The 21,753-nt window shown below is 41.9% G+C and overlaps 1 protein-coding gene across 7 annotated transcripts in view; it reads right to left on the bottom strand.

The window, feature by feature from the left end:
• The window catches only part of Larp4b (La ribonucleoprotein 4B), an 81,548-nt gene that overhangs the window by 33,073 nt on the left and 26,722 nt on the right, over positions 1-21,753 (bottom strand). For 6 of the 7 annotated variants that reach the window (XM_052157692.1, XM_052157696.1, XM_052157689.1 and 3 more), the window contains exons 2-5: positions 15,469-15,587; positions 13,572-13,631; positions 439-586; positions 53-193 (exon numbers count right to left, since the gene is read on the bottom strand). In XM_052157692.1, the coding sequence (XP_052013652.1) occupies positions 53-193; positions 439-586; positions 13,572-13,631; positions 15,469-15,549 (430 nt within the window). In that variant the 5' untranslated portion in view covers positions 15,550-15,587. The remainder of the gene's footprint in view (positions 1-52; positions 194-438; positions 587-13,571; positions 13,632-15,468; positions 15,588-21,753) is intronic. The other variant, XM_052157693.1, reaches the window with a different exon arrangement.

The raw sequence follows: 21,753 nt of genomic DNA, 5'->3' as shown, positions 1-21,753 counted from the left end.
TAACAATTAAAATCTCAGACCTAAGTGAAACAAACTTACACAGCAGGCTTACCCGTATCGTTGTTCTCAGGCAGAGGTTCATATTCTGAATGGCCCAGAGCCAGAGTGCTCATGTCTGTCTGCTCTGCCTCCTGTGGGTCCGGGAGCACTGCATTCTCACGACTTTTGTCGCCATCACCATTGGCATCCAATCCTAGAATTGCAGTTTTATCCCAAGAGGATGTATTAGAAGAATAACTTTCCCTTAAAGTAGTAAATTCCCTTACTATATTGGCATTACTCAAAGTTTTTAATTGGATTGTAAAAGCTCCCAAGACTCTCAATCGATCACAAACCAGGTCCCAGATGTGAATGAAGGGAGACGACAGATTAACACACTGAGGAGGTAAAGGCTTAACTACCAGCAGGCTGCTCCGGGCGGGCTGGCTCAGGACTCACCCTGCTGGTCACAGTCTGTGGGATGGCCAGGGTCCTCTTCCCATGCAGCATTCACACCAACAGCTGCACTACTTGCTTCCAAATGTAACATATGAGTGCCCCATACTTTTGCATTAGGGTTTAGCTCTGAAACCTTAGTTGTTGGGACCTAGAAAAGAATTTCACATATATGTATCTTTATCCTAAGTTCAACAAATGCTGTTTTGTTAGTTTATAGTAAAAACAAACACTAATATTAAGACAGTTTAGGCTTAAAAGGCCAAGCCTAGCTATTCACACACAGCTTTGGGATTAAATGAGGCTCAAAAAGAAACCAAGCTGACGCTGTCAGAACTCTAAGTCTCCCTTAGCGTTTCTTCTAAGCCCAGGGCTTGCTACACACTGCAAATGTGTAGCATTTGCTACGGTCTGCTTCTATCTACATGATAGAACGAAGTGACTCCTTCGTTCCACTAACTTCAGTCTCAAAACTGCATAACCTGTGATTTCCTGGATGACCTAACAGAAATCTTGATCTATAGATTTATAAATTCAATACAACGGAAATGGAGTATCTTACTTATAAAGCTCTAAGCACTAAGCAAGAGACAGAAAATCAGAGCTGCTCTTAGCAGCTAGGACTCCTGAAGCACCAGAGAAAGCCAGAGCATCATTAAGGCAGGAAAACACCTTACACTCTCAGCAGAGCTACTTGCTCCCATTCCTGAGAGTCTCCCTATCCTCTCGGCAGCTCCAGAACAACTGACAGCCCAAAGCTACAGGAGACTACAGGTGATTCTGACCCTTCTAGTCTAGGGTTCACACCTGGCTAATGCCACGGGGCTTGAGTCCAACACCCTACAGACAGCTGTGCAGTTACTTAATCTCAATAAACATCACCTGGAAATGACCTTTTGCCAGTCTCACTTTCTACAGTGAATAGGAATTTTTCAGTTTTTGGTAGTGGATAATTACATAAAAGTGTATTTGGTAGTGAAAGGGAAAATCCAAGATGACAGTTTTCAGGTTCAGAATAGTTATTCAACTGTAGAGAAGTTAGTCGAGGTCTTTAGACCTACGGTATGCTTCTATCTACATGATTTTTTATGTACAGGTATTTTAATTTTAAAAAGAGATGATGATAGCCGGGCGGTGGTGGTGCACACCTGTAATCCCAGCACTCTGGGAGGCAGAGGCGGGTGGATTTCTGAGTTCGAGGCCAGCCTGGTCTACAGAGTGAGTTCCAGGACAGCCAGGGCTACACTGAGAAACCCTGTCTCAAAAAACCAAATCCAAAAAACAAAACAAAACAAAACAAAAAAAAAGAGATGATGATGATGACGATGATAGTGGTGGCACATTACTGGCATACAGCACTCAGTATGATGCCTGGCACACACTGGGCACTAATCCATCAGTAGCTCGCTGGTTACAATGAGAGCAGCAGCATGCCATGCTCAGATGCCAGGGACCTCATCCAAAGGCTGCCCAGCTCACTCAAAGTGTCAGAACAAGCACTGCTACAGGATCACCACCTCCGAGGCCTTGTTCACCTCGCACACAGCAAACACCAACTGCTTGTTGTTTCTAACACACCAGCACTTCTGCACTTCCGGTCAGTTTGTCTCGCAGACCCTTCCATTTCCTTCTGGACCGATAGTCTCTGTTCATACACTTTATAGCTTATAATATTATAATATCCCCTCATTAAGTGGGTATTCTCCATTTTTTACTGATACAAAAAAAAAAGTCTGTCTTTCTACTTAAAAACCCTGAATTTTTCCCCAACCCAATGAAAAGTAAAACATCCCAGCAGTGGTTATTCCCAAATACTATCTCCAATATCTCCAATTTGCCACTGCACCCTTCTTTCAACAAACTGCTCGCCCTTTCAAGCATACCACTAGCATGGTGTCCTGAAGTGGGGCCTCCTCATGAAGGGACAAGGGGCCCTAGTCCTGGCTATTCTTCAGACTAGTGTTCTAAGCTGGGAACAGGCAGGCTGTGCTTCCCCAGGGTAGCCATTTCTGCCCTCCTGTTCTATAGTTTATAAAGCCAGATTACATGGCTTCCAGTCTGTGAAGTGCCCACAAGCAGCACTCAGAGATATTACAGTATGACACAGTAGGTCTTTCATGGTGTCCACAGCTAGACTGTGTCTGTGCTCTACATAACTCTGGGGTGGTGGACCCCAGACACATTGTGCTTACCACTATGTTGCTAATACCCAGCAGCATTCAGAACGTGGTAAAAAGGTGCTCAATGAATACTTAACAGAGTAATAGCACAGAAATGTACATTTTGCACAACAGTTTTAGCTCAGAAATGACTTGGACCCTATGGATAAGAAATTATTACATCTTGGGTGCTAAAGTGATGGCTTGATGGCTAAACATAGGCTACTTTTCAGAAGAACACTGGAGAACTGGTAGGGGTCCAGAGTTTGATTGCCAGTAGCAGTAGCTCACAAGTTCTTATTCCAGTCCCAGGGAATCTGGAGACCTCTTCTGAAGTTCCCTAACACCAGGCATGCTGCACAGGAATGCTACACAGATACATGCAGGCAAAACTTGTATGTACATAAAGAATTAAATAAATCTAAAATGAGAAATATTTTAAAAAGAAACCATTATTTAAGTGATAATGTCAGGAAAGCTACATAATTTTGAGCAGTTAATTAGGATTCGGAGAGAGCACTGACAAAAGAGATGTGCGAAGACCTAAAGGCATAGCAACAGAAGGCTCGCTGCATTCTGCACTTCCACTATAATCACAACAAGCTTAATGGGAGGGGGTTATCATCACCTCCATTTCACAAGAAAATCAAGAAAGAGAAAGGCTAAATACCTGCCCATGGTAATGACAGTACTAGAAAATTATACTCCAATATCAGCAACCTCAAAACATTCAAGAACTGACTTCTCAAAATCCACATGAAAAATATTTTTACTAAACAAAGGCCAACCTACTATTATTTATTTAAAAATGATGAGTTTTGCTTGTAGGTGTATGAAACTTGTAGAAGATTATCATCAAGAACCCTAGTTTTATCTGCCTGGATCTATGAGTCAAAAATTTTTTTTCTCTGAAAATGTATGGGTTGGTAACTTATTAAAACCAGAAGCAAGCTGAACTTAGCTGCTGCACTGTGAGGTGACTGCACATAAAGTCAGCCCTGGTTCTCTCTGAAGGCTGCAGCTCCGATGTTCTGCACATCTGTCTCCCCGACAGGATGGAACTAGGTGTGTCAGAGTGGGGAAGTCATGGGGAGACTAAATTAGATGAGACAGCAGAGCAAAGGAGAGAAATGCCTGAGGGAAGCCTGTATTCCTGGAGTTGCCCTGAGTCCTGAGCCACACCAACACTACCTCTGTCCCTTTATCAGCAAAGAGACACAGTCCCCATAGCTCAGCGGTTAAGAGCACCAACTGCTCTTCCAAAGGTCCTGAGTTCAATTCTCAGCAACCACATGGTGGTAATGAGATCTGGTGCCCTCTTCTGGCTTGTGTCTGAAGACAGCTACAGTAAATAAAAATAAATAAATCAAGAAAGGAAAGGAAAGGAAAGGAAAAAGGAAAGGAAAAAGGAAAGGAAAAAGGAAAAAGGAAAGGAAAAAGGAAAGGAAAAAGGAAAGGAAAAAGGAAAGGAAAAAGGAAAAAGGAAAAAGGAAAAAGGGAAAAGGGAAAAGGGAAAAGGGAAAAGGGAAAAGGGAAAAGGGAAAAGGGAAAAAGGAAAAAGGAAAGGAAAGGAAAGACACAGCTCCCAATATAGGGAATTAGTCTGGTGTTGCATAAATTTACCAAATAGTAACTGTGTCCACTTAAATAACTGTGTCCATTAAATAAAAGATTCAAAACCAATGTGGGCATAGAGAAAAAGCAGGTGAGGCAAGTCTGAACGGCATGACTTGCTTATGCCCATCTTACAACTCTCTCCTTAATATCTAAGTGAAATCTCCTTCCTATTACCAATAGCTTTTCTTACTGATCTTATAAAAATCACTACAAATTACTAACTGAATAAAGAAAAAAATCATATTTCAGGTCAGCCTTTTTTGTCTCTGGGTTTCATATCCATAAATTCAACACGTAAAAGATCAAAAATATTTAAAGAGTGAAGCCTGCACCACCACCACCACTATTACTACTACTACTTCTTTTAATAGAAAGAAGAATTTATTGGAGGCTTACAGTTTCAGAGGGTGAGTCCATAATAACTGTGGCAGCAGGGAGGTAGGCAAGGCACTTGAGCAGCAGCTGAGAGCTCACATCTTTGTCCACAAGTACAAGGTGGAGAAAGTCAGGAATGGTGTGGACTTTTGAAACTTCAAAGCCAACTGCCTGTGACAACCTTGTCCAACAAGACCACACCTCCTAATCCTCCCCAAATAGTTCTACCAACTGGGTCCAAGCATTCACACATATGAGTCTATGGGACATTCTTATTCAAATCACTATAATCATATATATTTAGTTTAGACTTGTGGCTTCTATATTGTCTTCCTCTAAGATTATTCTCCGTAGTTGCCAACCTAAATTCTTTCTTTTGTCTTTAACTCAGTCATTGATTCTTTTTCTTTTAATGATTTTTTTATTAGATATATGCTTTATTTACATTTCAAATGATTTCCTCTTTCCTGGTCCCCCCCGCCCTGCGAAAAATCCCATTAACCTATCTTCCCTCCCCCTTTTCTCCAATCAACCTCCTCCTGCTTCCCTGTCCTGGTATTCCCCTTCACTGCAGCATCAAGCCTTTCCAGGACCAGGGGGCCTCTCCTTCCTTTGATGTCCAATAAGGCCATCCTCTGCTGCATCCTCTGATGTGTCTGGAGCCATGAGTAACTCCATGTGTACTCTTTGGTTGACATTTTTGTCCTTGGGAGCTCTAGGAGTACTGGGTGGCTCATTTCATTGTTCCTCCTATGGCGCTGCAAACCCCTTCAGCTCCTTGGGTCTTTTCTCTAGCTCCTTCATTGGGGACCCTGTGCTCAGTCCAATGGCTGGCTGAGAGTGTCCTGCTCTGTATTTGTCATGTACTACCAGAGCCTCCCAGAACCCCACACTTCTAAAAACATTTTTTTTCTTGCTATTTCCCTAATCTAGATAGTGTATGGTATTAGGTATTTTACAAGTATTTTAGAAAACCATAAAGTATGCAGAAGAATGGGTTTGGTATCCATAGGCTCTTGGAACCACTTCCCTTCACATACAAAGGTAAGTATATATCCTTTCATTACTAAGACTTTGGTACATGTGTGTTATGACCAGCACTGGCTTCCTGTTGCTGAATAGTAAGTGCATTTATTCATCTTACTTCTATGAAGATGCTCAGATTAGCTACCCAGTGTCAGTGGCAAAGCTTCTTCCAAACCACGGAGGTCAGGACGAATGATTTTTATCGAAACTAAGATTTTAGGTCCAGATAAATAGCAAATTTTTCTGCCTTAGGCATATATACATACATGTATACTACAAAAATAATATTCTTTATTTACATTTACAAAAACAAAACACACACTTGAAATACATTTGTGTTCTGCAAATGTGACATCATGTTGGTGACTTCAAATATTTGCTAAAACACATCATTCTGCCCATGTGACAAGAACCTCTCTCAGAAGGGTAAGGTACACTGAGCAAAACAGTATCCATATGAAAAGGTGTGCGCAATGCTATGTGGGGGTTAATTAGTGGGGCATGCTTTAACATCAACAGTTTACATGCAAGCTCTGGCTTAAATATGTCAATTAACAATTCACATTTATTTTTCATTTGAAAAAGGTTAAACTGATGCTACATGCATTCCGTCTTTAAAAGGCATCCAGACTGCCCACAACCTAGAATTAACTAATTTTCATAAACACAATCAAAAGGCAAAAACTGCCACAGCACAACACAACAAACACCAACAAACACGGAGAAAGCATACTTACTAACTGTCCACCTCTATTTGGCCATCCCCAAATACCACCATTCTCTGACACTGGCAGCTGATTAGGGGTCTGTTCCAAGGAAAATGAAGTATTTTCTAAGTACTGGAACTTGCTGTGTAGATCCTCATTAAAAACTTGAGCATCTTCTGCCATGTTTTCTGTGACTATGTTAGCCCACAGATAGCCCACCTGATAACTGCCACACCCACCTGACAGTCCTTCTGGAAGTGCCTGACTTGCTAGCCCTCCCACAGGGTAATAGGAAAATTCATTCAAAAAATGACCATAGAACTCTTCGGGGATTCTGTGCCCATCCATTTCTGAGGGGTTTTCAGATACATCCTCTGTGGGTGGTGCAATGCGGTCAGAACTTGGTACTACACGTTCTTTGCTGTCAGCTGGGATGGCAGGAATTGCCTGGGGAGCATCCCCAGGATGAGTTGCAGGCAAATCCACTTGTATAGACTTGACATCAATCAAAGAAGAACACTCTTCAGAAGTGTCATGTAATACTGGTTCCTTAAAAGTCACCTCAGAGTTTCCTGAAAAACGTATCTCCCCATTTAAAGTGGATTCTTTACCTGTGGATTTGGCTTTTTTTCTTTTCGTCTTACATGGGCCTAAGCATCGAATGTTATTAGGATTAATATTGCATTTATCCAAACAAAGTTTCTCATTCTCTTCTCTGCATGTTGGCTTTTGTTTGCTCAATTCTGATGCATCATTACCAAAGGCATAAGATACATCTTTAATTGATTCAGTGTTAAGAAGACACAGGTCTGAGTTTCTGTCACTGTTAGCCCACTCCTTCTCTTCAGGTGACAATAAACTGTGGCTTAAAGGTGGCACAACTATAAGATCTGGGTCTTCATTCACCTCATCAGTTCTGTAACTGTTTTCAGTTTGATTAGTTTCACAATCAGGATCTGCTGCTATGCCAGAACCAATACAAGGTCCCATGTTCCCATTGGGCACAGCCTTGTTAAGAACACTGGTTTCCCAATGAAAGGTTGTTTGTGCACCTGACTTGGCATTTTCTATGTTATTCTCACTGATCTCTCCATAATTAGCTTTCTGTGGTTCCTTTTCAGAATCTGCTAGTACACTAGATTGTTTGTGTGACACAACTACACTGTTCACAAGTACTCTATCTCCTGTTTGGTCCCGTAGGCCTGTTCCACTTGCTTCAGGATCAGCACAAGTGAGAATAGATGCAGGGGCTGTTTCTGGGCCCTGCTGAGGTCTGCACTGATACTGAGACCTGTCACTTGGCATTCTTTGTGAGAGTCCAAGCTTCAGGAGCTCCATCTTGTGGCCCTCCTCTTCTGTGTCTGCCTCACATTTAACCTGAGTTAAATCACAGGTTTCTCTCTGCTCCCCGTCTGCCCCGGGTCCTCTACAGACATCTGTCTGACACTGACTTCTCCACTCCCTCTTGCCATGGCTCTCAATCTCGAAAAAGCTCACTTTCTCCTCATCCTGACAAGTGGACCTATTTTCAGAACACAAAAACAGCTCGCCTCTCTTTGCCAGCTGGATACTTCCTGTTTCCAGATTGCTATCCCCCAAGTGTCGCTCCTCCATACATGCTGGTCCCCAGTGGGGTACAGGATTAGGACCATCACGTTTGCTTGAGGCAACTTCTTTGGAATTATCATGAACTGGGAGATACTCACTGCCAGAGCTCTCCAAAGCTAACTTTTCAGGATTTAAATGAATCTTATCTAGACCAAAGGAAGGGATCCTACCTGACCTGCTAACGGTGACATGGAAGTAATCATTACCTTCTAGTGGCTTTTCAGAGTCATGCTCTCTTTCCATTTTAGAGTTTAAACTTTGACAACTGCTAACTGTTGTAACCGCAGGTTCACCAATCCCATCAACACAGGAAATATCATTTGGTAAAGTAAGTGAATCATCCATCTGACTTCCTATTCCTGAAGCACTGCTCTCTTGCTCTTCAGATAGAGCACACGTGTATGGTAAAGAGTCACTGCCTATGTTAATAGTTAATTCAGGGAGTAGGCCAGTATTATGTAATGTAGTGTGTTCAGTGTGATCTTTAGCGAATTTGGCATGAACTTTTGCCCTTAGAGACTCAGCTTGCAGGTCACTGATGTGTGCTTCATCAGATGCAGCACAGTCCACCAAAAGATCAGAACTGCATTCACTCTTCTCAGGAAACACTTCTTTTGCTCCATGTGGGACATCGTGGGGGTACCAGCAGCTCGTCCTGCTGCGGCTTCAGCCCTCCTGCCCTCTGTCTGGCATCTGAGGCAACACGTTCTTCCCTGTTATCTAAGGGCCAATCCTCTTGGAAAACTCGGTAAGTAACAGCTGAGTGGCATTCTGCTGCAGCTGTTCCATACATGGGAGTGAACAGGGCCTCATCCATGTTCATACACGCAAGATCTACAGCACAAATACTCTGAACTGTGCTCGCCCCTGAATCCGTATACAGACTGTCACCAACACACCTTTTATTTTGCAGCTCCCCAGCAGACACATGAACAGAGTTATTCTCATTTAAACTACTGATTCGACCATTTAGCACTTTTTCTTTTTCTATTAAAGAGTTTTTACAAGTGGCCAGGTAACACTGCAGATGGTTACTTAGAGAAGTTTCCTCCTGCTGCTCAGAAGACATGGGCACATGTGAGAAAGGCTGATCATTTTCAGAACAAGCCTGTCTATCACTATACATACCCAGTGGATCCCTGGCAATCTCAGAATTCTCTTCAGTAGCAACAGTAGCTAAATTCTTGTTAACCTCATCTAAATTTTCAGACCCATAAAACAACTCGTATGTGGTAGAGGAACTGGACCTCAATGACTGCTTTGATCTATGATCCTGTTTGTGCCTAGACCATGTAAAAACTCTAGTCCACACAGTAAGGCCAGCCGCTGCTCTGCTGGGTCCAGTTCCAACATTATGAAGCTGCTCACCTTCAAGGGTATCAAATAATGAAGATAAAGTTGTACTTATCTTGGTCTCCGGTTTCTTCTCTTCCACACATTTTTGTAACAGGCCAATTTTCTCATTGTCACTGTCACTACTGAGTTCTTTGCTGAAGCAACAGCCCATATCGAAACTTCAGAATTCACATCACAATGCTCGTCCTTTTTTGCACCTCTACAGATATGTCTCACACTAACTTGCTACAGTTCTGAGGCTAAGCCAGAACCCCATACCAAAAATAGCTCGTTGCAAAGCAGTCACATGCTCCTGCCACTCAAATCCAAATCCTAATGACAACAGAGTCCTGCCTGACATTCATCAGAGTTCTTGTGCTGAAAGCCAAATAGCACATGCGATCTAAAGCTGCAGAACAGGAGGAGGGGAACAGAAACATAAATATGGTTTATCTTATTTCATAAACTTAACTCTAAAAACAACTGAAGTTATCAGCACAGCCAGAAGAGATTTCGAACTTCTGGTCCTTTTTTTCAGTGGATTATATTTCATAAGACAACAGTCACCAAAAAAGTTAGTTTGTGAAGTCCCTTTAAAGAAAGCAATACCAGAACCTTGCCCTGTACATGAGACCACGAGGTAAGGGTGCCAGCTGTGCAAGCCTGAGCTCAATCCCCAGATGGCACACCGGACCTCCACACGGCCCATGTGGCACAGGTACTTGCACACGCACAAGCTCGCATGCATACACACACAAATAATAACAACAACAATAATAACAATTCTACATTTTACAGCTACTTAAAAGTTTAATCTCTTAATTACTAGCTTTAAAATTTTTCTTAATATTAAGGAATCATGTTAATTTTGTCAGGCAAAACAATGGAATGACAAAGAGATCCATTTTGAAGTGTTGATGGTGATATAACTGTGCAGAGAAAAGAATAAAGTTCTATTTCTAGGCACATCTTGAGTGCTGTGTGGGGCAGGACTGAAGCACAAGCAGTTGAGGGAGAGCTAGAACGATCACTAGGGCACTGGGATGCAAATACATCGTCTTTACTCTTCAGATAGCTGAAAATTGAAATTAAGAAAAAAACGTACTGGTATTTCTATTAAGAATTCTCCTAAAATCACTATACACTGCTCCAACATTTACCCTGTAAGACTCTGTGCTAAAAGCAGCCAGTTGTCATTCACAAACAAAATTCAAGTACTAGCTATTTTCATGAGTGTGAGCCTATTTACTTATGCAGACATGTAGTAGTTAATCTAACACCCACTCAGAAACAATGCCATCAAAAGGTATAGAGTGTCCATGGGAGTTGGGGGGAAAGGTAAGGTCCTGTAAGTCAAACCATAGTCTTGTAAATGCCAAGCAAGTACTCAACCTTTAGTTCGCTGATCTTATCTTTAAGTAATTTTGAAAGATTATTTCTGAGTGGGCCAGTAATAATCCAACTTGCCATAGTAGATAAAGGCATTTTGCATCCAACTTGTAAAAGAAAAAACTGATTCCTCTCAAGTTGCCCTCTGACCTACACACACACACACACACACACCCCAAACTTTATTGACGTGCCTACAGTTAGTGCATAAGAATCAAATACTCCTATTAGATTAGAAAGACACTCCCCAGAAAAGCAAGCACTAGCACTGCCTGTCTTCACACACCTCTCTCCAGCAGCATCTCTGCTCATTAAAGGTGAAACACAACAGACCCACTACAACAGAAAATGCCTGAGGCCAAAGCAGTTACACTGGGGCAACTTGGCTGCGGAGAAGGCAGGAGGATTTGGAATCTGAGTCCCTTCCTGGGCTTCTAACAGATAACCTTGTCAAATTGCAGTCATCAGATCTTGTTTCTTCCTTAAGGAGATCCCATCACAGAGGCCCAGAGTGTCCATGTCTTCACTCAAAATATGCTCAAAGCCATCCTACCCCTGTCTGTGTCAGCCTCCTCTAGCTCCCAGTGTCAGGACCTTAGGCGGAAAGCGGCTTGTGCCGTGTCCACCACTCTTGCATCTCTTTCTTGGCCTGCTGCAGTCTGGCTTCCACTGACATCACCCCGGGATCTGCACTTGCTGAGGGCAAAACTGATGATCTGCTCTGCTGCAGCTCTGTCCTGTCAGTTGGTTCCTATTCACTTCCTCTCTGTCTCAGCCTAACACTTTCATTTCCTCATTCCCTCGGGTCTTTCATTCCAGTTCTGAACACTCCATCCCCATCATTTTTCCTGTCAGTACTTACAGAGACATTTAATGCAAATTTATTACTTCTGCCTTCTTGCGTTAAAACAAGTGGTGAAAGTTACAGTATTTTAAAAGTCCATCTTTACTAGGGACAAACCCAAGAGTATTCTTGTACAGACGCAGCCACAGCTCCGTCTCTTCCACGTCTGTTTACTCTGTTCACACACGCTTTGGTAACACAGCTCCACAGCACTGTGTCAGGATGCGCTAACACTGTGTCCTGTCCTCATTGTGAAAAACTTTACCATAGAAAATGTCTCCCCAATCTCTATCATCTATACTCAGCTCTATTGGATGAACAGCAAAAAAACTTTATTCAGAAAGTAGTAGGCACATAGGCACAGAGGACACAGGAGGCCCAGCACATCTGGCTGGAGTAGTGCTGGGTGCCTTTGGCCTTTGATGGAAGATGTGGAAGGCAGAGACAGTCTGTAAGCTCAGTCTCTTCTTGCTTGGCTTCTCTCTCTCTCTCTCTCTCTCTCTCTCTCTCTCTCTCTCTCTCTCTCTCTCTCTCTCTCTTCTCTCTTTCTCTTTTTCTCTCTCTCTCAAAAAAGCCAGAATACCTGTGACCATCAAAAGCTGGGGAGTGGATGGCCGGGAGTAACTGTGACTGTCCACCATCACTTGGAAGGTAAGGCAAGATGAGTTCAAAGCCAGCATGAACCACAGACAATGAGATTCCCACTCACAGGACAAGGTCTAGAAATACAAGACTGTAATGACTGCACAACTTAGCAAACTACTAAGTCTCATCAAATTCTATACTTACGCCCAACATAAATAATAATTAAATTCAAGTGTGGTGGAATACACACACACATCTGTGCACCCAGGAGAGGCCAGGACAGACAAGCTACAAGTTCAAGACTGGCCTGGACTATGTAGCAAAATTTCACCTCAGGAAAAAAATAATAGTAACATATAATAATACATGGAAGAAGAGTAGGAGAATGATAAGGAAAATACACGATAGCTAAAGGAAGTGTCTTGGAGGCTAAATGCCTGTTAACTCTAGTTTCAGGGGCTCTGACACCCTCTCTGTCCTCCAAGGGAAGGAATGGGGTATGGAGACATACATGCAGGCACTAACACACACACACACTAAACCTTTTATTTTATTTATTTATTTTTTCTGAAATAAAGTAGCTGAGTGGTTAGTGAGATGGCTCACTGGGTAAAAGTGCCATCCACCAAGATGAAATACATAGATGCTATGTATTTCAGAGAATAAATCATTAATTTTTTTGTATGTTTGTTTTTCAGGACAGGGTTTCTCTGTGTAGCCCTGGCTGTCCTGGAACTCACTCTGTAGACCAGGCTAGCCTTGAACTCAGAAATCTGTGTGCCTCTGCCTCCCAAGTGCTGGGATTAAAGACATGCACCATCACTGCCCAGCTACTAATGTTTATTATGCTGTAAAGTTCCTAAGAGTTATAAGATACTTAAAAGACAAACAAAACTCGTAATACTATGGAGATGTACTTCTTATATGCACATACACATGCAAAACTCAAGAGTTACAACAATGGCTCCCTTCTCCCTTACCCTTTTCTTAAACAACAAACAAACATGGTTATGCCTTGTGTATATCTAAGACTGACCTCAAACATGCGCTGCATTAAAAAGTGAGCCTGAGCCCTTGTTCTTGCCTCCCAAGATAGGATGAGAAGCGTGAGCTGCCACACCCAGTCGACACAGGCCCAAGGATTTCTACCAACTGAGCTATGTATTTAGCCTGTTTTCTTTTTCTTTTATTACTTAGGATTTGACTTGCATACTCTGAAAAAGTCATCAAGATGTAAAGCTATCATTATATGCATACATATAACAGATTAACTGAAAGCACTGTCATAAATACTTGGCAATAAATTAATATATCTGACATTATGAAAAAGAGTATTAACATTTAACACACTCCAGGGCAAAATGGTAAATGGATCCTGCTTTTAAGAAGTATCTACATCTTACTAGTTTTTTCACAATACATATTTGGGATGATACTCTGTAGTCTCGGCTGTGGCTAGGCATGCTGTGGTAAATCTCAACACTGAATTACCTGAGTCAAAGCTGGGAGGGAACTTGTTTGAGAAGTGGTTTGCGATATAGGACCATTCATCTGAAAAATTGGAAACATCAAAAACTCCATTACCATAACATTAATAAAATATAATTTTAAACCATAGCAATTTAAGTAAAACCAAACCCACGGAAAAATTCATTATTTTACATAGCAAGAAATCTGTAAATAAATTATATTAAGAAGTATATAAATGCATATACTGAAATGTATTATAACTTTTGAAGTTCTAACTAAACATTAAAAACAAAATCTCTGGTAGTTTCAAACTGAGGTAATTTTAAAAAGCTGGTTTTTCCCAACATCACTTAGAAACTTTAAATATTATTAAGAAATTTTAAAGATGTATTATTTTTATGTATGTGTGCAAGCATGTCTTCCCACTTGTGTGCAGGTGCCCTCAGGGACCACAGGATGGCCTGAAGCTGCAGTTACAAGAGGCTACAAGCTCCCCAGGGTGGATGTTGGCAACTGAACTCTGCAAGAACAATTAGTACTCTCCAACACTGAGCCATTTCTCTAGCCTAAGAGTAAATTCAAAGGTGGCCAAAACGACACTGAAAAACTACAATAAAATCCTCTCTTTACATATGACTTACTATGTTAATATGATACTTAGTTTTTAAGGCTCTTTTATGTGTATGAGTGTTTTGCCTACATGCAAGTCTATATGTCCGGTACCCATGGAATCAGAAAGGGTCAGGTGCCCTGGAATTGGAGTTAGAGATGGCTGTGAGTCATAATGTGGGAGCTGGGAATCAAACCCGAGTCCTCTGCAAGAGCAATGAGTGCTCTTAATTGCTGAGCCATGTCTCCAGCCCACATTTTCTTTCATTATTTTCTTTATTATTTTTGTGTCCGTTATGTGTATATGTACACATTGTGTGTGGGTGGGTGGGTGGGTGATGCCAGTGTGCATATGGGAGTCAAAGAACAGCTTTGACAAATTTGTTCTCTCCTTTCACTGTGGAATACAGCAAATCAAATTCAGATTGACAGGCTTGCATGACAACTGCTTTTACTCACTTTTCAGGACCCAAATTGTATTTTCTTGATACAAAGCTCTAAGTATCTAAAGTTATGTCTTTTATTTTCTGTATCACCTAGTACTTTAAGTTTCTGCTAAAAAAAGATGCAGATTTTTTTTCAAACAAATATAGTTCAGTCTGAAATATTACAGCTTGCTATTTGAGGGAACTGCAGGAAAAAAGGAAACAAAAAAATTGAAACTAGAATTTCCTTCACTACTTTCTCAAGCATACCATAAAGCAAGCTGACTTTTCCTTTGAAACAAGGCCCTCATTCCAGAGGGAGTCTGGAAGAATGCCACACACAGATTCAAAAACAACAACAACAAAAAAAAAAAAAACAAACTGAACAAGTCTAGCTAAGTTCCCAGCTAATACCATCAGATCACACTGTCTTTCGGATAATCATGCTTCAATATAGTTATCCACTTTTTTGTTATAAAACTTAGCATAGTTTGCTCTGTAGGTCTTTCTCTCTGAAAATTTCTGTGTGCATCTCTTGCTGTAGAGATCTCAGCCAGGAATACTGGATGAATAAGTTCTATTGCCTCTGTTATCATTTGATACACGTGTTCTAGGAAACTTTTTTTTTCTTCGAGACAGGGTTTCTCTGTATAGCCCTGGCTGTCCTGGAACTCACTCTGTAGACCAGGCTGGCCTCGAACTCAGAAATCCGCCTGCCTCTGCCTCCCAGAGTGCTGGGATCACAGGTGTGCACCACCACCACCCGGCTCTAGGAAACTTTATTAGTGTTACTATTAACCTCTTCATAAGTCCAATGTAGAGTTCTTTATCAGAAATAGGAATGGATGCCTGTAGCCTGTGGCCTCCCCTCTAACAACACCTACCAGATGAGAGCTGTCCTTGCCCTCCTGGACTCGCTGTGCCTGCGGTTCAGCCACAACTTTAGCGTCCTGATCAGAAGTCATGGGCTCCACTGGAAAAGTATAATGCTAACCTCAGGACGCTGGAAAAGACAGAGTGTGAAAGTTAGCTTTATTTGAGAAGCACCAGTTTTTGGTTGTTTTACTTTTGAGATGGTCTAACTGTTCCAGGCCTAAGCTAGCCTGGAATTCATAGGAGCCCAGGTTGTATACAACGCACCACAATCCTCCTGCCTTAGCTTTCCCAAGGCTGGGATCACAAGGGTGAGCCACTCTACCCAGCATTATAACTGATTCTTAAAGTAAAATTACTAAGCTGAGAATGCCAGAATCTTTCAGAATATTGCTTGCCTCTGGATTCCAAGTAGCTGGGAAACATCTGCCTGGAACACTCGTGCTATTACTCACCGGGCACGCAGCAAGTTTCTCTTTCAGACCAAACGGGTAAAAGCAACATCAGAAACTTTAGAAACCATGTGCTAACAAACAAAAACTCAGGAACTCATCTTAAAACCTAAAATTAAGGGGTTAATAGTCAAGACACGTAAATAGTTCAAGAGCAAAAATCAAACTAATTTCAAACCTGGCCAAATAATGAAAGCACACAAACACACATATTAAGATATTCAAATACCTCAGTAATCATCAGGGGAAAGCTAATTAAAACCACAAAAAGACACTACCATGCATCTGTTAGGATGGCTATAAAAAAGACAGGCGACAAGTGTCGGCCTGGGTGTGGAGAACGGGAATGCTTCTGAAATTACTATATTACTGAAAACAGTAGAGGTTTCTCAAAATTTTAAAAATAGAACTATACTACATGATCCAGCAATTCCATTTTTTGGTATACATCCAAAGAAAATGTTATTAGCTCCTCATAAAGATAGCCCATGCCCACTGCACTATTATGCACACTAGCCAAGACAGAAATGAAAGACTCGCCGATGGATAAAGGAGTAAGGGAGGGAGTGTGGACATAAGTGAACAGACAAACCTGAGAGACACTGAGCTAAGGGAAATAAATCAGTGCTCAAAGTTAAATACTGTATGAATTCCGTTACAAATACAGTCTAATCAAACACACACACAGGGGGGTGGGAGAGAGTGAGGCAAAGAGGGAAACAGAGAATGGTAGTTTTCCTGGCCTGGGAAGAAGAGAGGAAGCCACAGGTCAAAGAACTCAACAGTGCAGTAATCTGATCTAACACACAATACAGCACAGGGGTATCGGCTACTGTGCACAGAAATCTGCTATGAACATAGATGTACACATTAAGGCAACAATGTGAGATGACTAACGAGAACCATTTCACCATGTATACCTTAGGTAAGTATATATTAACAAATCACAGAATCCACCAATCTCAAAAAAAGAAAACTTTTTATGAATCCCAAATTTTTGAATGGTCCCGTTTATTCATCTTGATCAAGAACAACAGTTGTGGATGAGGCATGGTAGCAAATACCCTCAATCTCAGTACTCAATAAGCAAAGGCAATCAAATCAACCAGTCTGGTCTATAGATCAAGTTTCAGGTCAGCCACAGCTACACATTAAGCAATAATTGCAAAGGAATGATTTCACTAGAAAGAAGCTGCAAATATTTGAGCAAAGTTATAAAAACATTGGAGCATTCAGGAAACACTCTGTTAACTCAGCACTAGGTAATAAACTTCACATATTTGACCTTTAAAAATGACTTAGAGACAACTTTCATGACTATTGCTACGAGGATTCCTAATCATTTAGTTCTGAGTTGAAGGCATTTCTTCTTTAATGCTTCAAAAATAAGATAAAGAGTTCAACACAGGCCAGGTAACTTTCAGTCACTTCTGAAAACAATTGCCAAGAGGAAAGGGGGGAGGGGAGAAGATAAAAGTAACTTGTTTCACTAAGCACCCACACAGGGCTTCTCACTTACACCTTGAACTAAGTTTCACAAAGCAAAGGATTTCATCAAGCACCTTCACAGGCCTCATTGCACTGTCTTCCATGCCCACTGCCAGCTTCTCCCGGTCAGTCCCAAGTCATACTTTATTATGCACATTTTCCTGTTTCCCATCTCCCTAAGATCCCATCTCATGATCCTTATCTCAGGCTGACACACACACACACACACACACACACACACACACACACACACACACACACACACATATAAACACAGAGAGAGGGAAGGCGGGAGGGAGGGAAAGGGAGGATAGAATTGAAATTTTAAATGTAGGTTTCGAAGGAGAGAAACGGTGGACTTGTCTTTGAATGTGGTTTGATTTTCAGCTGCATCTGTTTTCCTGCAAATATTTTTACTTCACTTGTAAATTTCTCTAGGTCAGCTATCTATTGATGGACATCTAGGCTGGCTCCATTACTTGCTAACTCTCAGAAGCCATAGGTTATTAAATGAAAAGTCCAATGACTACCCTCACCTCCCAAGCTGCTGGTCAGGAAGATCTGAGAATATCAAATAACAGGCAATTGCCACAGTGGTTGAATGTCAACCAGGACTAGATGGCCTCATTGCTGAAGACATCACATGATCTAGTTGCAGGTCATAGAGAAATCAATCGGAACTGAGATTAAAAAGCTTTCTCCCTAGGGCTAGCCTCTACAGTACCAGAATGGGCTATGCAGGCTCCTGGGTGAAAATTGTCTTGAGCAATCTTAATTCTATAGTGTGTCTTTCATGGTATATTATCAATCTGTTAGGTAGGGTGTGTCCCACTAGTAAAATAGAGGTATGTCTATTGTGGGGTAACCAACTTCATACTGGCTGGGATTTCCTCCATTCCATTCCAGGGAGGGAAATCCCTTCTGATCTCCTTAAGCCTGCTCAGAGCTGGAACTGTGGAGGTTATAAAGTCTTATTTTACTAAACACACATGATATGCCCATCATTTCTCCCTCTAAATAATTAGGCTTTTGCAAAAGCTGTCAACTTTGGCCTGAGAGACATCTGCTGTAGTGAGCAGCAGTACCTACAGACTCACAATGGTCAAAGTGATCACAGTGACTGCTGCACAACCAGCCATCAATGGACAGCCAGTCACCTACCACAAGGCTCAGGGAACTTCATAGAAGACAGTTTAAAGACTCTAAGAACCTAAAGAAAGGATAGTGTTTTGGAAAGTTCTGTTAGGCACAACATGGCCACAACACTCCTGAACCCACAGCAGCTGTGATTGGGGAACAAGATTAGGGCCATCAACCTACCTTGTGGGAGTGAGCACTCACGAGGCTCTATGACGACTCCCTGAGGATTGTAGCTTAGGCTGGCCTTAACCTTGCATGCTCTGTAGTCAGAAAACATTGAACTTCTGGTCCTATAGTCTCCATTCTCTACCTGCTAGGATTGCAGGCATGCCCTACCATGCCCACTTTATGCTATGCTGAGAGTTGAACCCAGGACCTTATGCACAGCAGACAAGAACTCTACCACCTCATCTATATCCTCAGTCCTAAACAGGTATTTTATAAGTCATAGAGATTACTCTAAATCACCCGAGCAAAGAAAAACTACTTAGCACTTGCCCAAACCCCACCCCACCCCCCAAAAAACAAAGAAGCTGGAGGCAGGGCAGCTCTGTTTTGGTGTATGGATACATATGTACATGTGTGTAGGCGTACACGTGGTGCCCTGCTCTATCAGTCTGTCTTAAACCTTTGATACTGAGTGAGTCTCAGGAATTTGGAGGCAGCACTAAGGTCAGAGATGTGCATGGCCATATCCAACTTTTTATGTGAGTGCTTAAGATTTAAACTCAGGTCCTTATGGTGTGTGTGTGTGTGTGTGTGTGTGTGTGAAGTGTTCTTACCAAGTGAGCTATCTCCCCAGCCCAATCAGGTCAATTCTGAAGGGCAGATTTAGTTATGCAAGAAAACTACCAGGGAGGAGGGGCTGGGAATGGAGATGACATTTGAGATGTAACTAAATAAAATAATTAATAAAATGAAAAGAAAAAGGACAAAAAAGAAAACTACTAAAGATGATGGTGGAGTAGAAGCTGGTCTTGCACCTCAGTAAATGACAAGAGTCAGAATAACAAGGAACACTTTCAAAGAACTGGAGTCAAAGAACATAAGTGGCACAGGACTCAGTGTCAATCAAGGAGCGAGCAGGGTAGTCCCAGCCAAATCTGTTAGCGGCAAGCCTGAGGCAGGGGCAGGGGATGGTCACCCTCTGCAGATGATCTACTCAAGGCCTGCTGCTGCAGAGGAAGCTGTCTGTGTCTCTCAAGCACACGAGTCCACTTGTATAGATTTCAGTGCTGCTTGCTTCCCTGATTCCACAGCACCCCAGAGTCAGGCTCAGAGCTTGTGATGTGAGGTATTGCGGAAGGAAGGGAGAACCTACCCAGCTCCCAGCCTACACAGTTAAGTGTGGCCATCAGAGGCTCCCAGTACAGAAAGCACAGGAGTGAAGACTGCAGTGACACACATGACACCTGTCTAGCACGGGCTCAGCACCAACTTAAATTGTAAGAAAGACTCTCCCGGTTTAACCGACACCCCTCCTCCTGCTCCACCATGAAGAGTCCAATTCTGGAGATGTGAGAAAAAGCCACTCTGACCGGTCATTTACTAGACTTTGAATAGTATTTTGACTTTAAGAGGTATCATGCCTTTGGTTTTTTTTCATTGCTGAGTGAACTAAAACCTCACTCTTCTTTCCTCTTTCATTTTAGTCATGTTTCTCTGGCCTTCTCCAGTCCATGCACTCTTATCACCTTTAACTGAAATTACTTTACTCTCACACTGCATGCCTTTTCCACAGTCATTATGGGCTTTAATGAATTTTAGCTGTGTTTCTGTACCTTGTTTAGGTTTTGTTGTTGTTGTCATTGCTAATATGGTCTTTATTTTGAGGACTGAGAAGGCTGCTTCAAGTTAAGGAGATAGTCCAGTCAACAAAGTACTTAGCATTGAGTTATGAGGAACTGAGTTCAGATCCCCAGCACCCACATAAAAAGTTGGGTGCAGTAGTGCATGCCAGTAATCCCAGCACTGGGAAGGCAGCAACAGGACAAAGCCCTGCCTGAGGTGTGCTGGCTCGTTCCTGTAGCCTAACCATTGAGCTCGAGGTTCAGTGAGAGACTATCTCTCTCTACACATAGACAGAGATGTGCATACACATGTGCATGTACACAAATACACACCACACAACAGCATACATGCACAAGCAAACAGTAGGCTGCTCAGTAAGAAGACAAAGGGGATTAGGGATGCAGGGCTCAATTCCCCAGCACTGTGTAAACTAGGTGTGGTAGTGCCAACTTGTACTACCTACTGTATCTCAGGAGATGGAACAGAACAATTTGAAGTTTAAAGGTCAACCTCAGCTGCCTTGCATATTTGGTGCCACAGTGAGTACGAGTCTCAACATTAAAAAAAAAAAAAAAAAGTTCAACATACCCAAATCTATGGGACACAATGAAAGCAGTGCTAAGAGGAAAACTCATAGCCCTGAGTGCCTCCAAAAAGAAAATGGAGAGAGCATACATTACCAGCTTAATGACACACCTGAAAGCCCTGGAACAAAAAGAAGCTATTTCGCCCAGGAGGAGTAGAAGGCAGGAAATCATCAAACTCAGGGCCGAAATCAATCAAGTAGAAACAAAGAGAACCATACAAAAAATCAACAATACCAGGAGCTGGTTCTTTGAGAAAATCAACAAGATAGATAAACCCTTAGCCAGAATGACCAAAGGGCACAGAGAAAGTATCCAAATTAACAAACTTAGAAATGAAAAGGGAGATATAACAACGGAAACTGAGGAAATCCAAAAAATCATCAGATCCTACTACAAGAGCCTATACTCAACACAACTGGAGAATCTGGAGGAAATGGACAATTTCCTTGACAGATACCAAATACCAAAATTAAATCAGGACCAACTAGACCATCTAAACAGTCCCATAATGCCTAAAGAAATAGAAGGAGTCATAGAAAGTCTTCCAACCAAAAAAAGCACAGGACCAGATGGCTTCAGTGCAGAATTCTACCAGACCTTCAAAGAAGAGTTAACACCAATACTCTTCAAACTATTCCACAAAATAGAAACAGAAGGAACACTACCCAATTCCTTCTACGAAGCCACAATTACGCTGATACCAAAGCCACACAAAGATCCAACAAAGAAAGAGAACTTCAGACCAATTTCCCTTATGAACATCGATGCAAAAATACTCAATAAAATTCTTGCCAACCGAATCCAAGAACACATCAAAACGATCATCCACCATGATCAA

This window comes from Apodemus sylvaticus, chromosome 14 (assembly GCF_947179515.1).
Source record: "Apodemus sylvaticus chromosome 14, mApoSyl1.1, whole genome shotgun sequence".
In the NCBI taxonomy this organism is placed as follows: Eukaryota; Metazoa; Chordata; class Mammalia; order Rodentia; family Muridae; genus Apodemus; species Apodemus sylvaticus.
The sequence above is the reverse complement of the archived record's forward strand: the minus strand, read 5'-3'. Positions and strand labels throughout refer to the sequence as shown.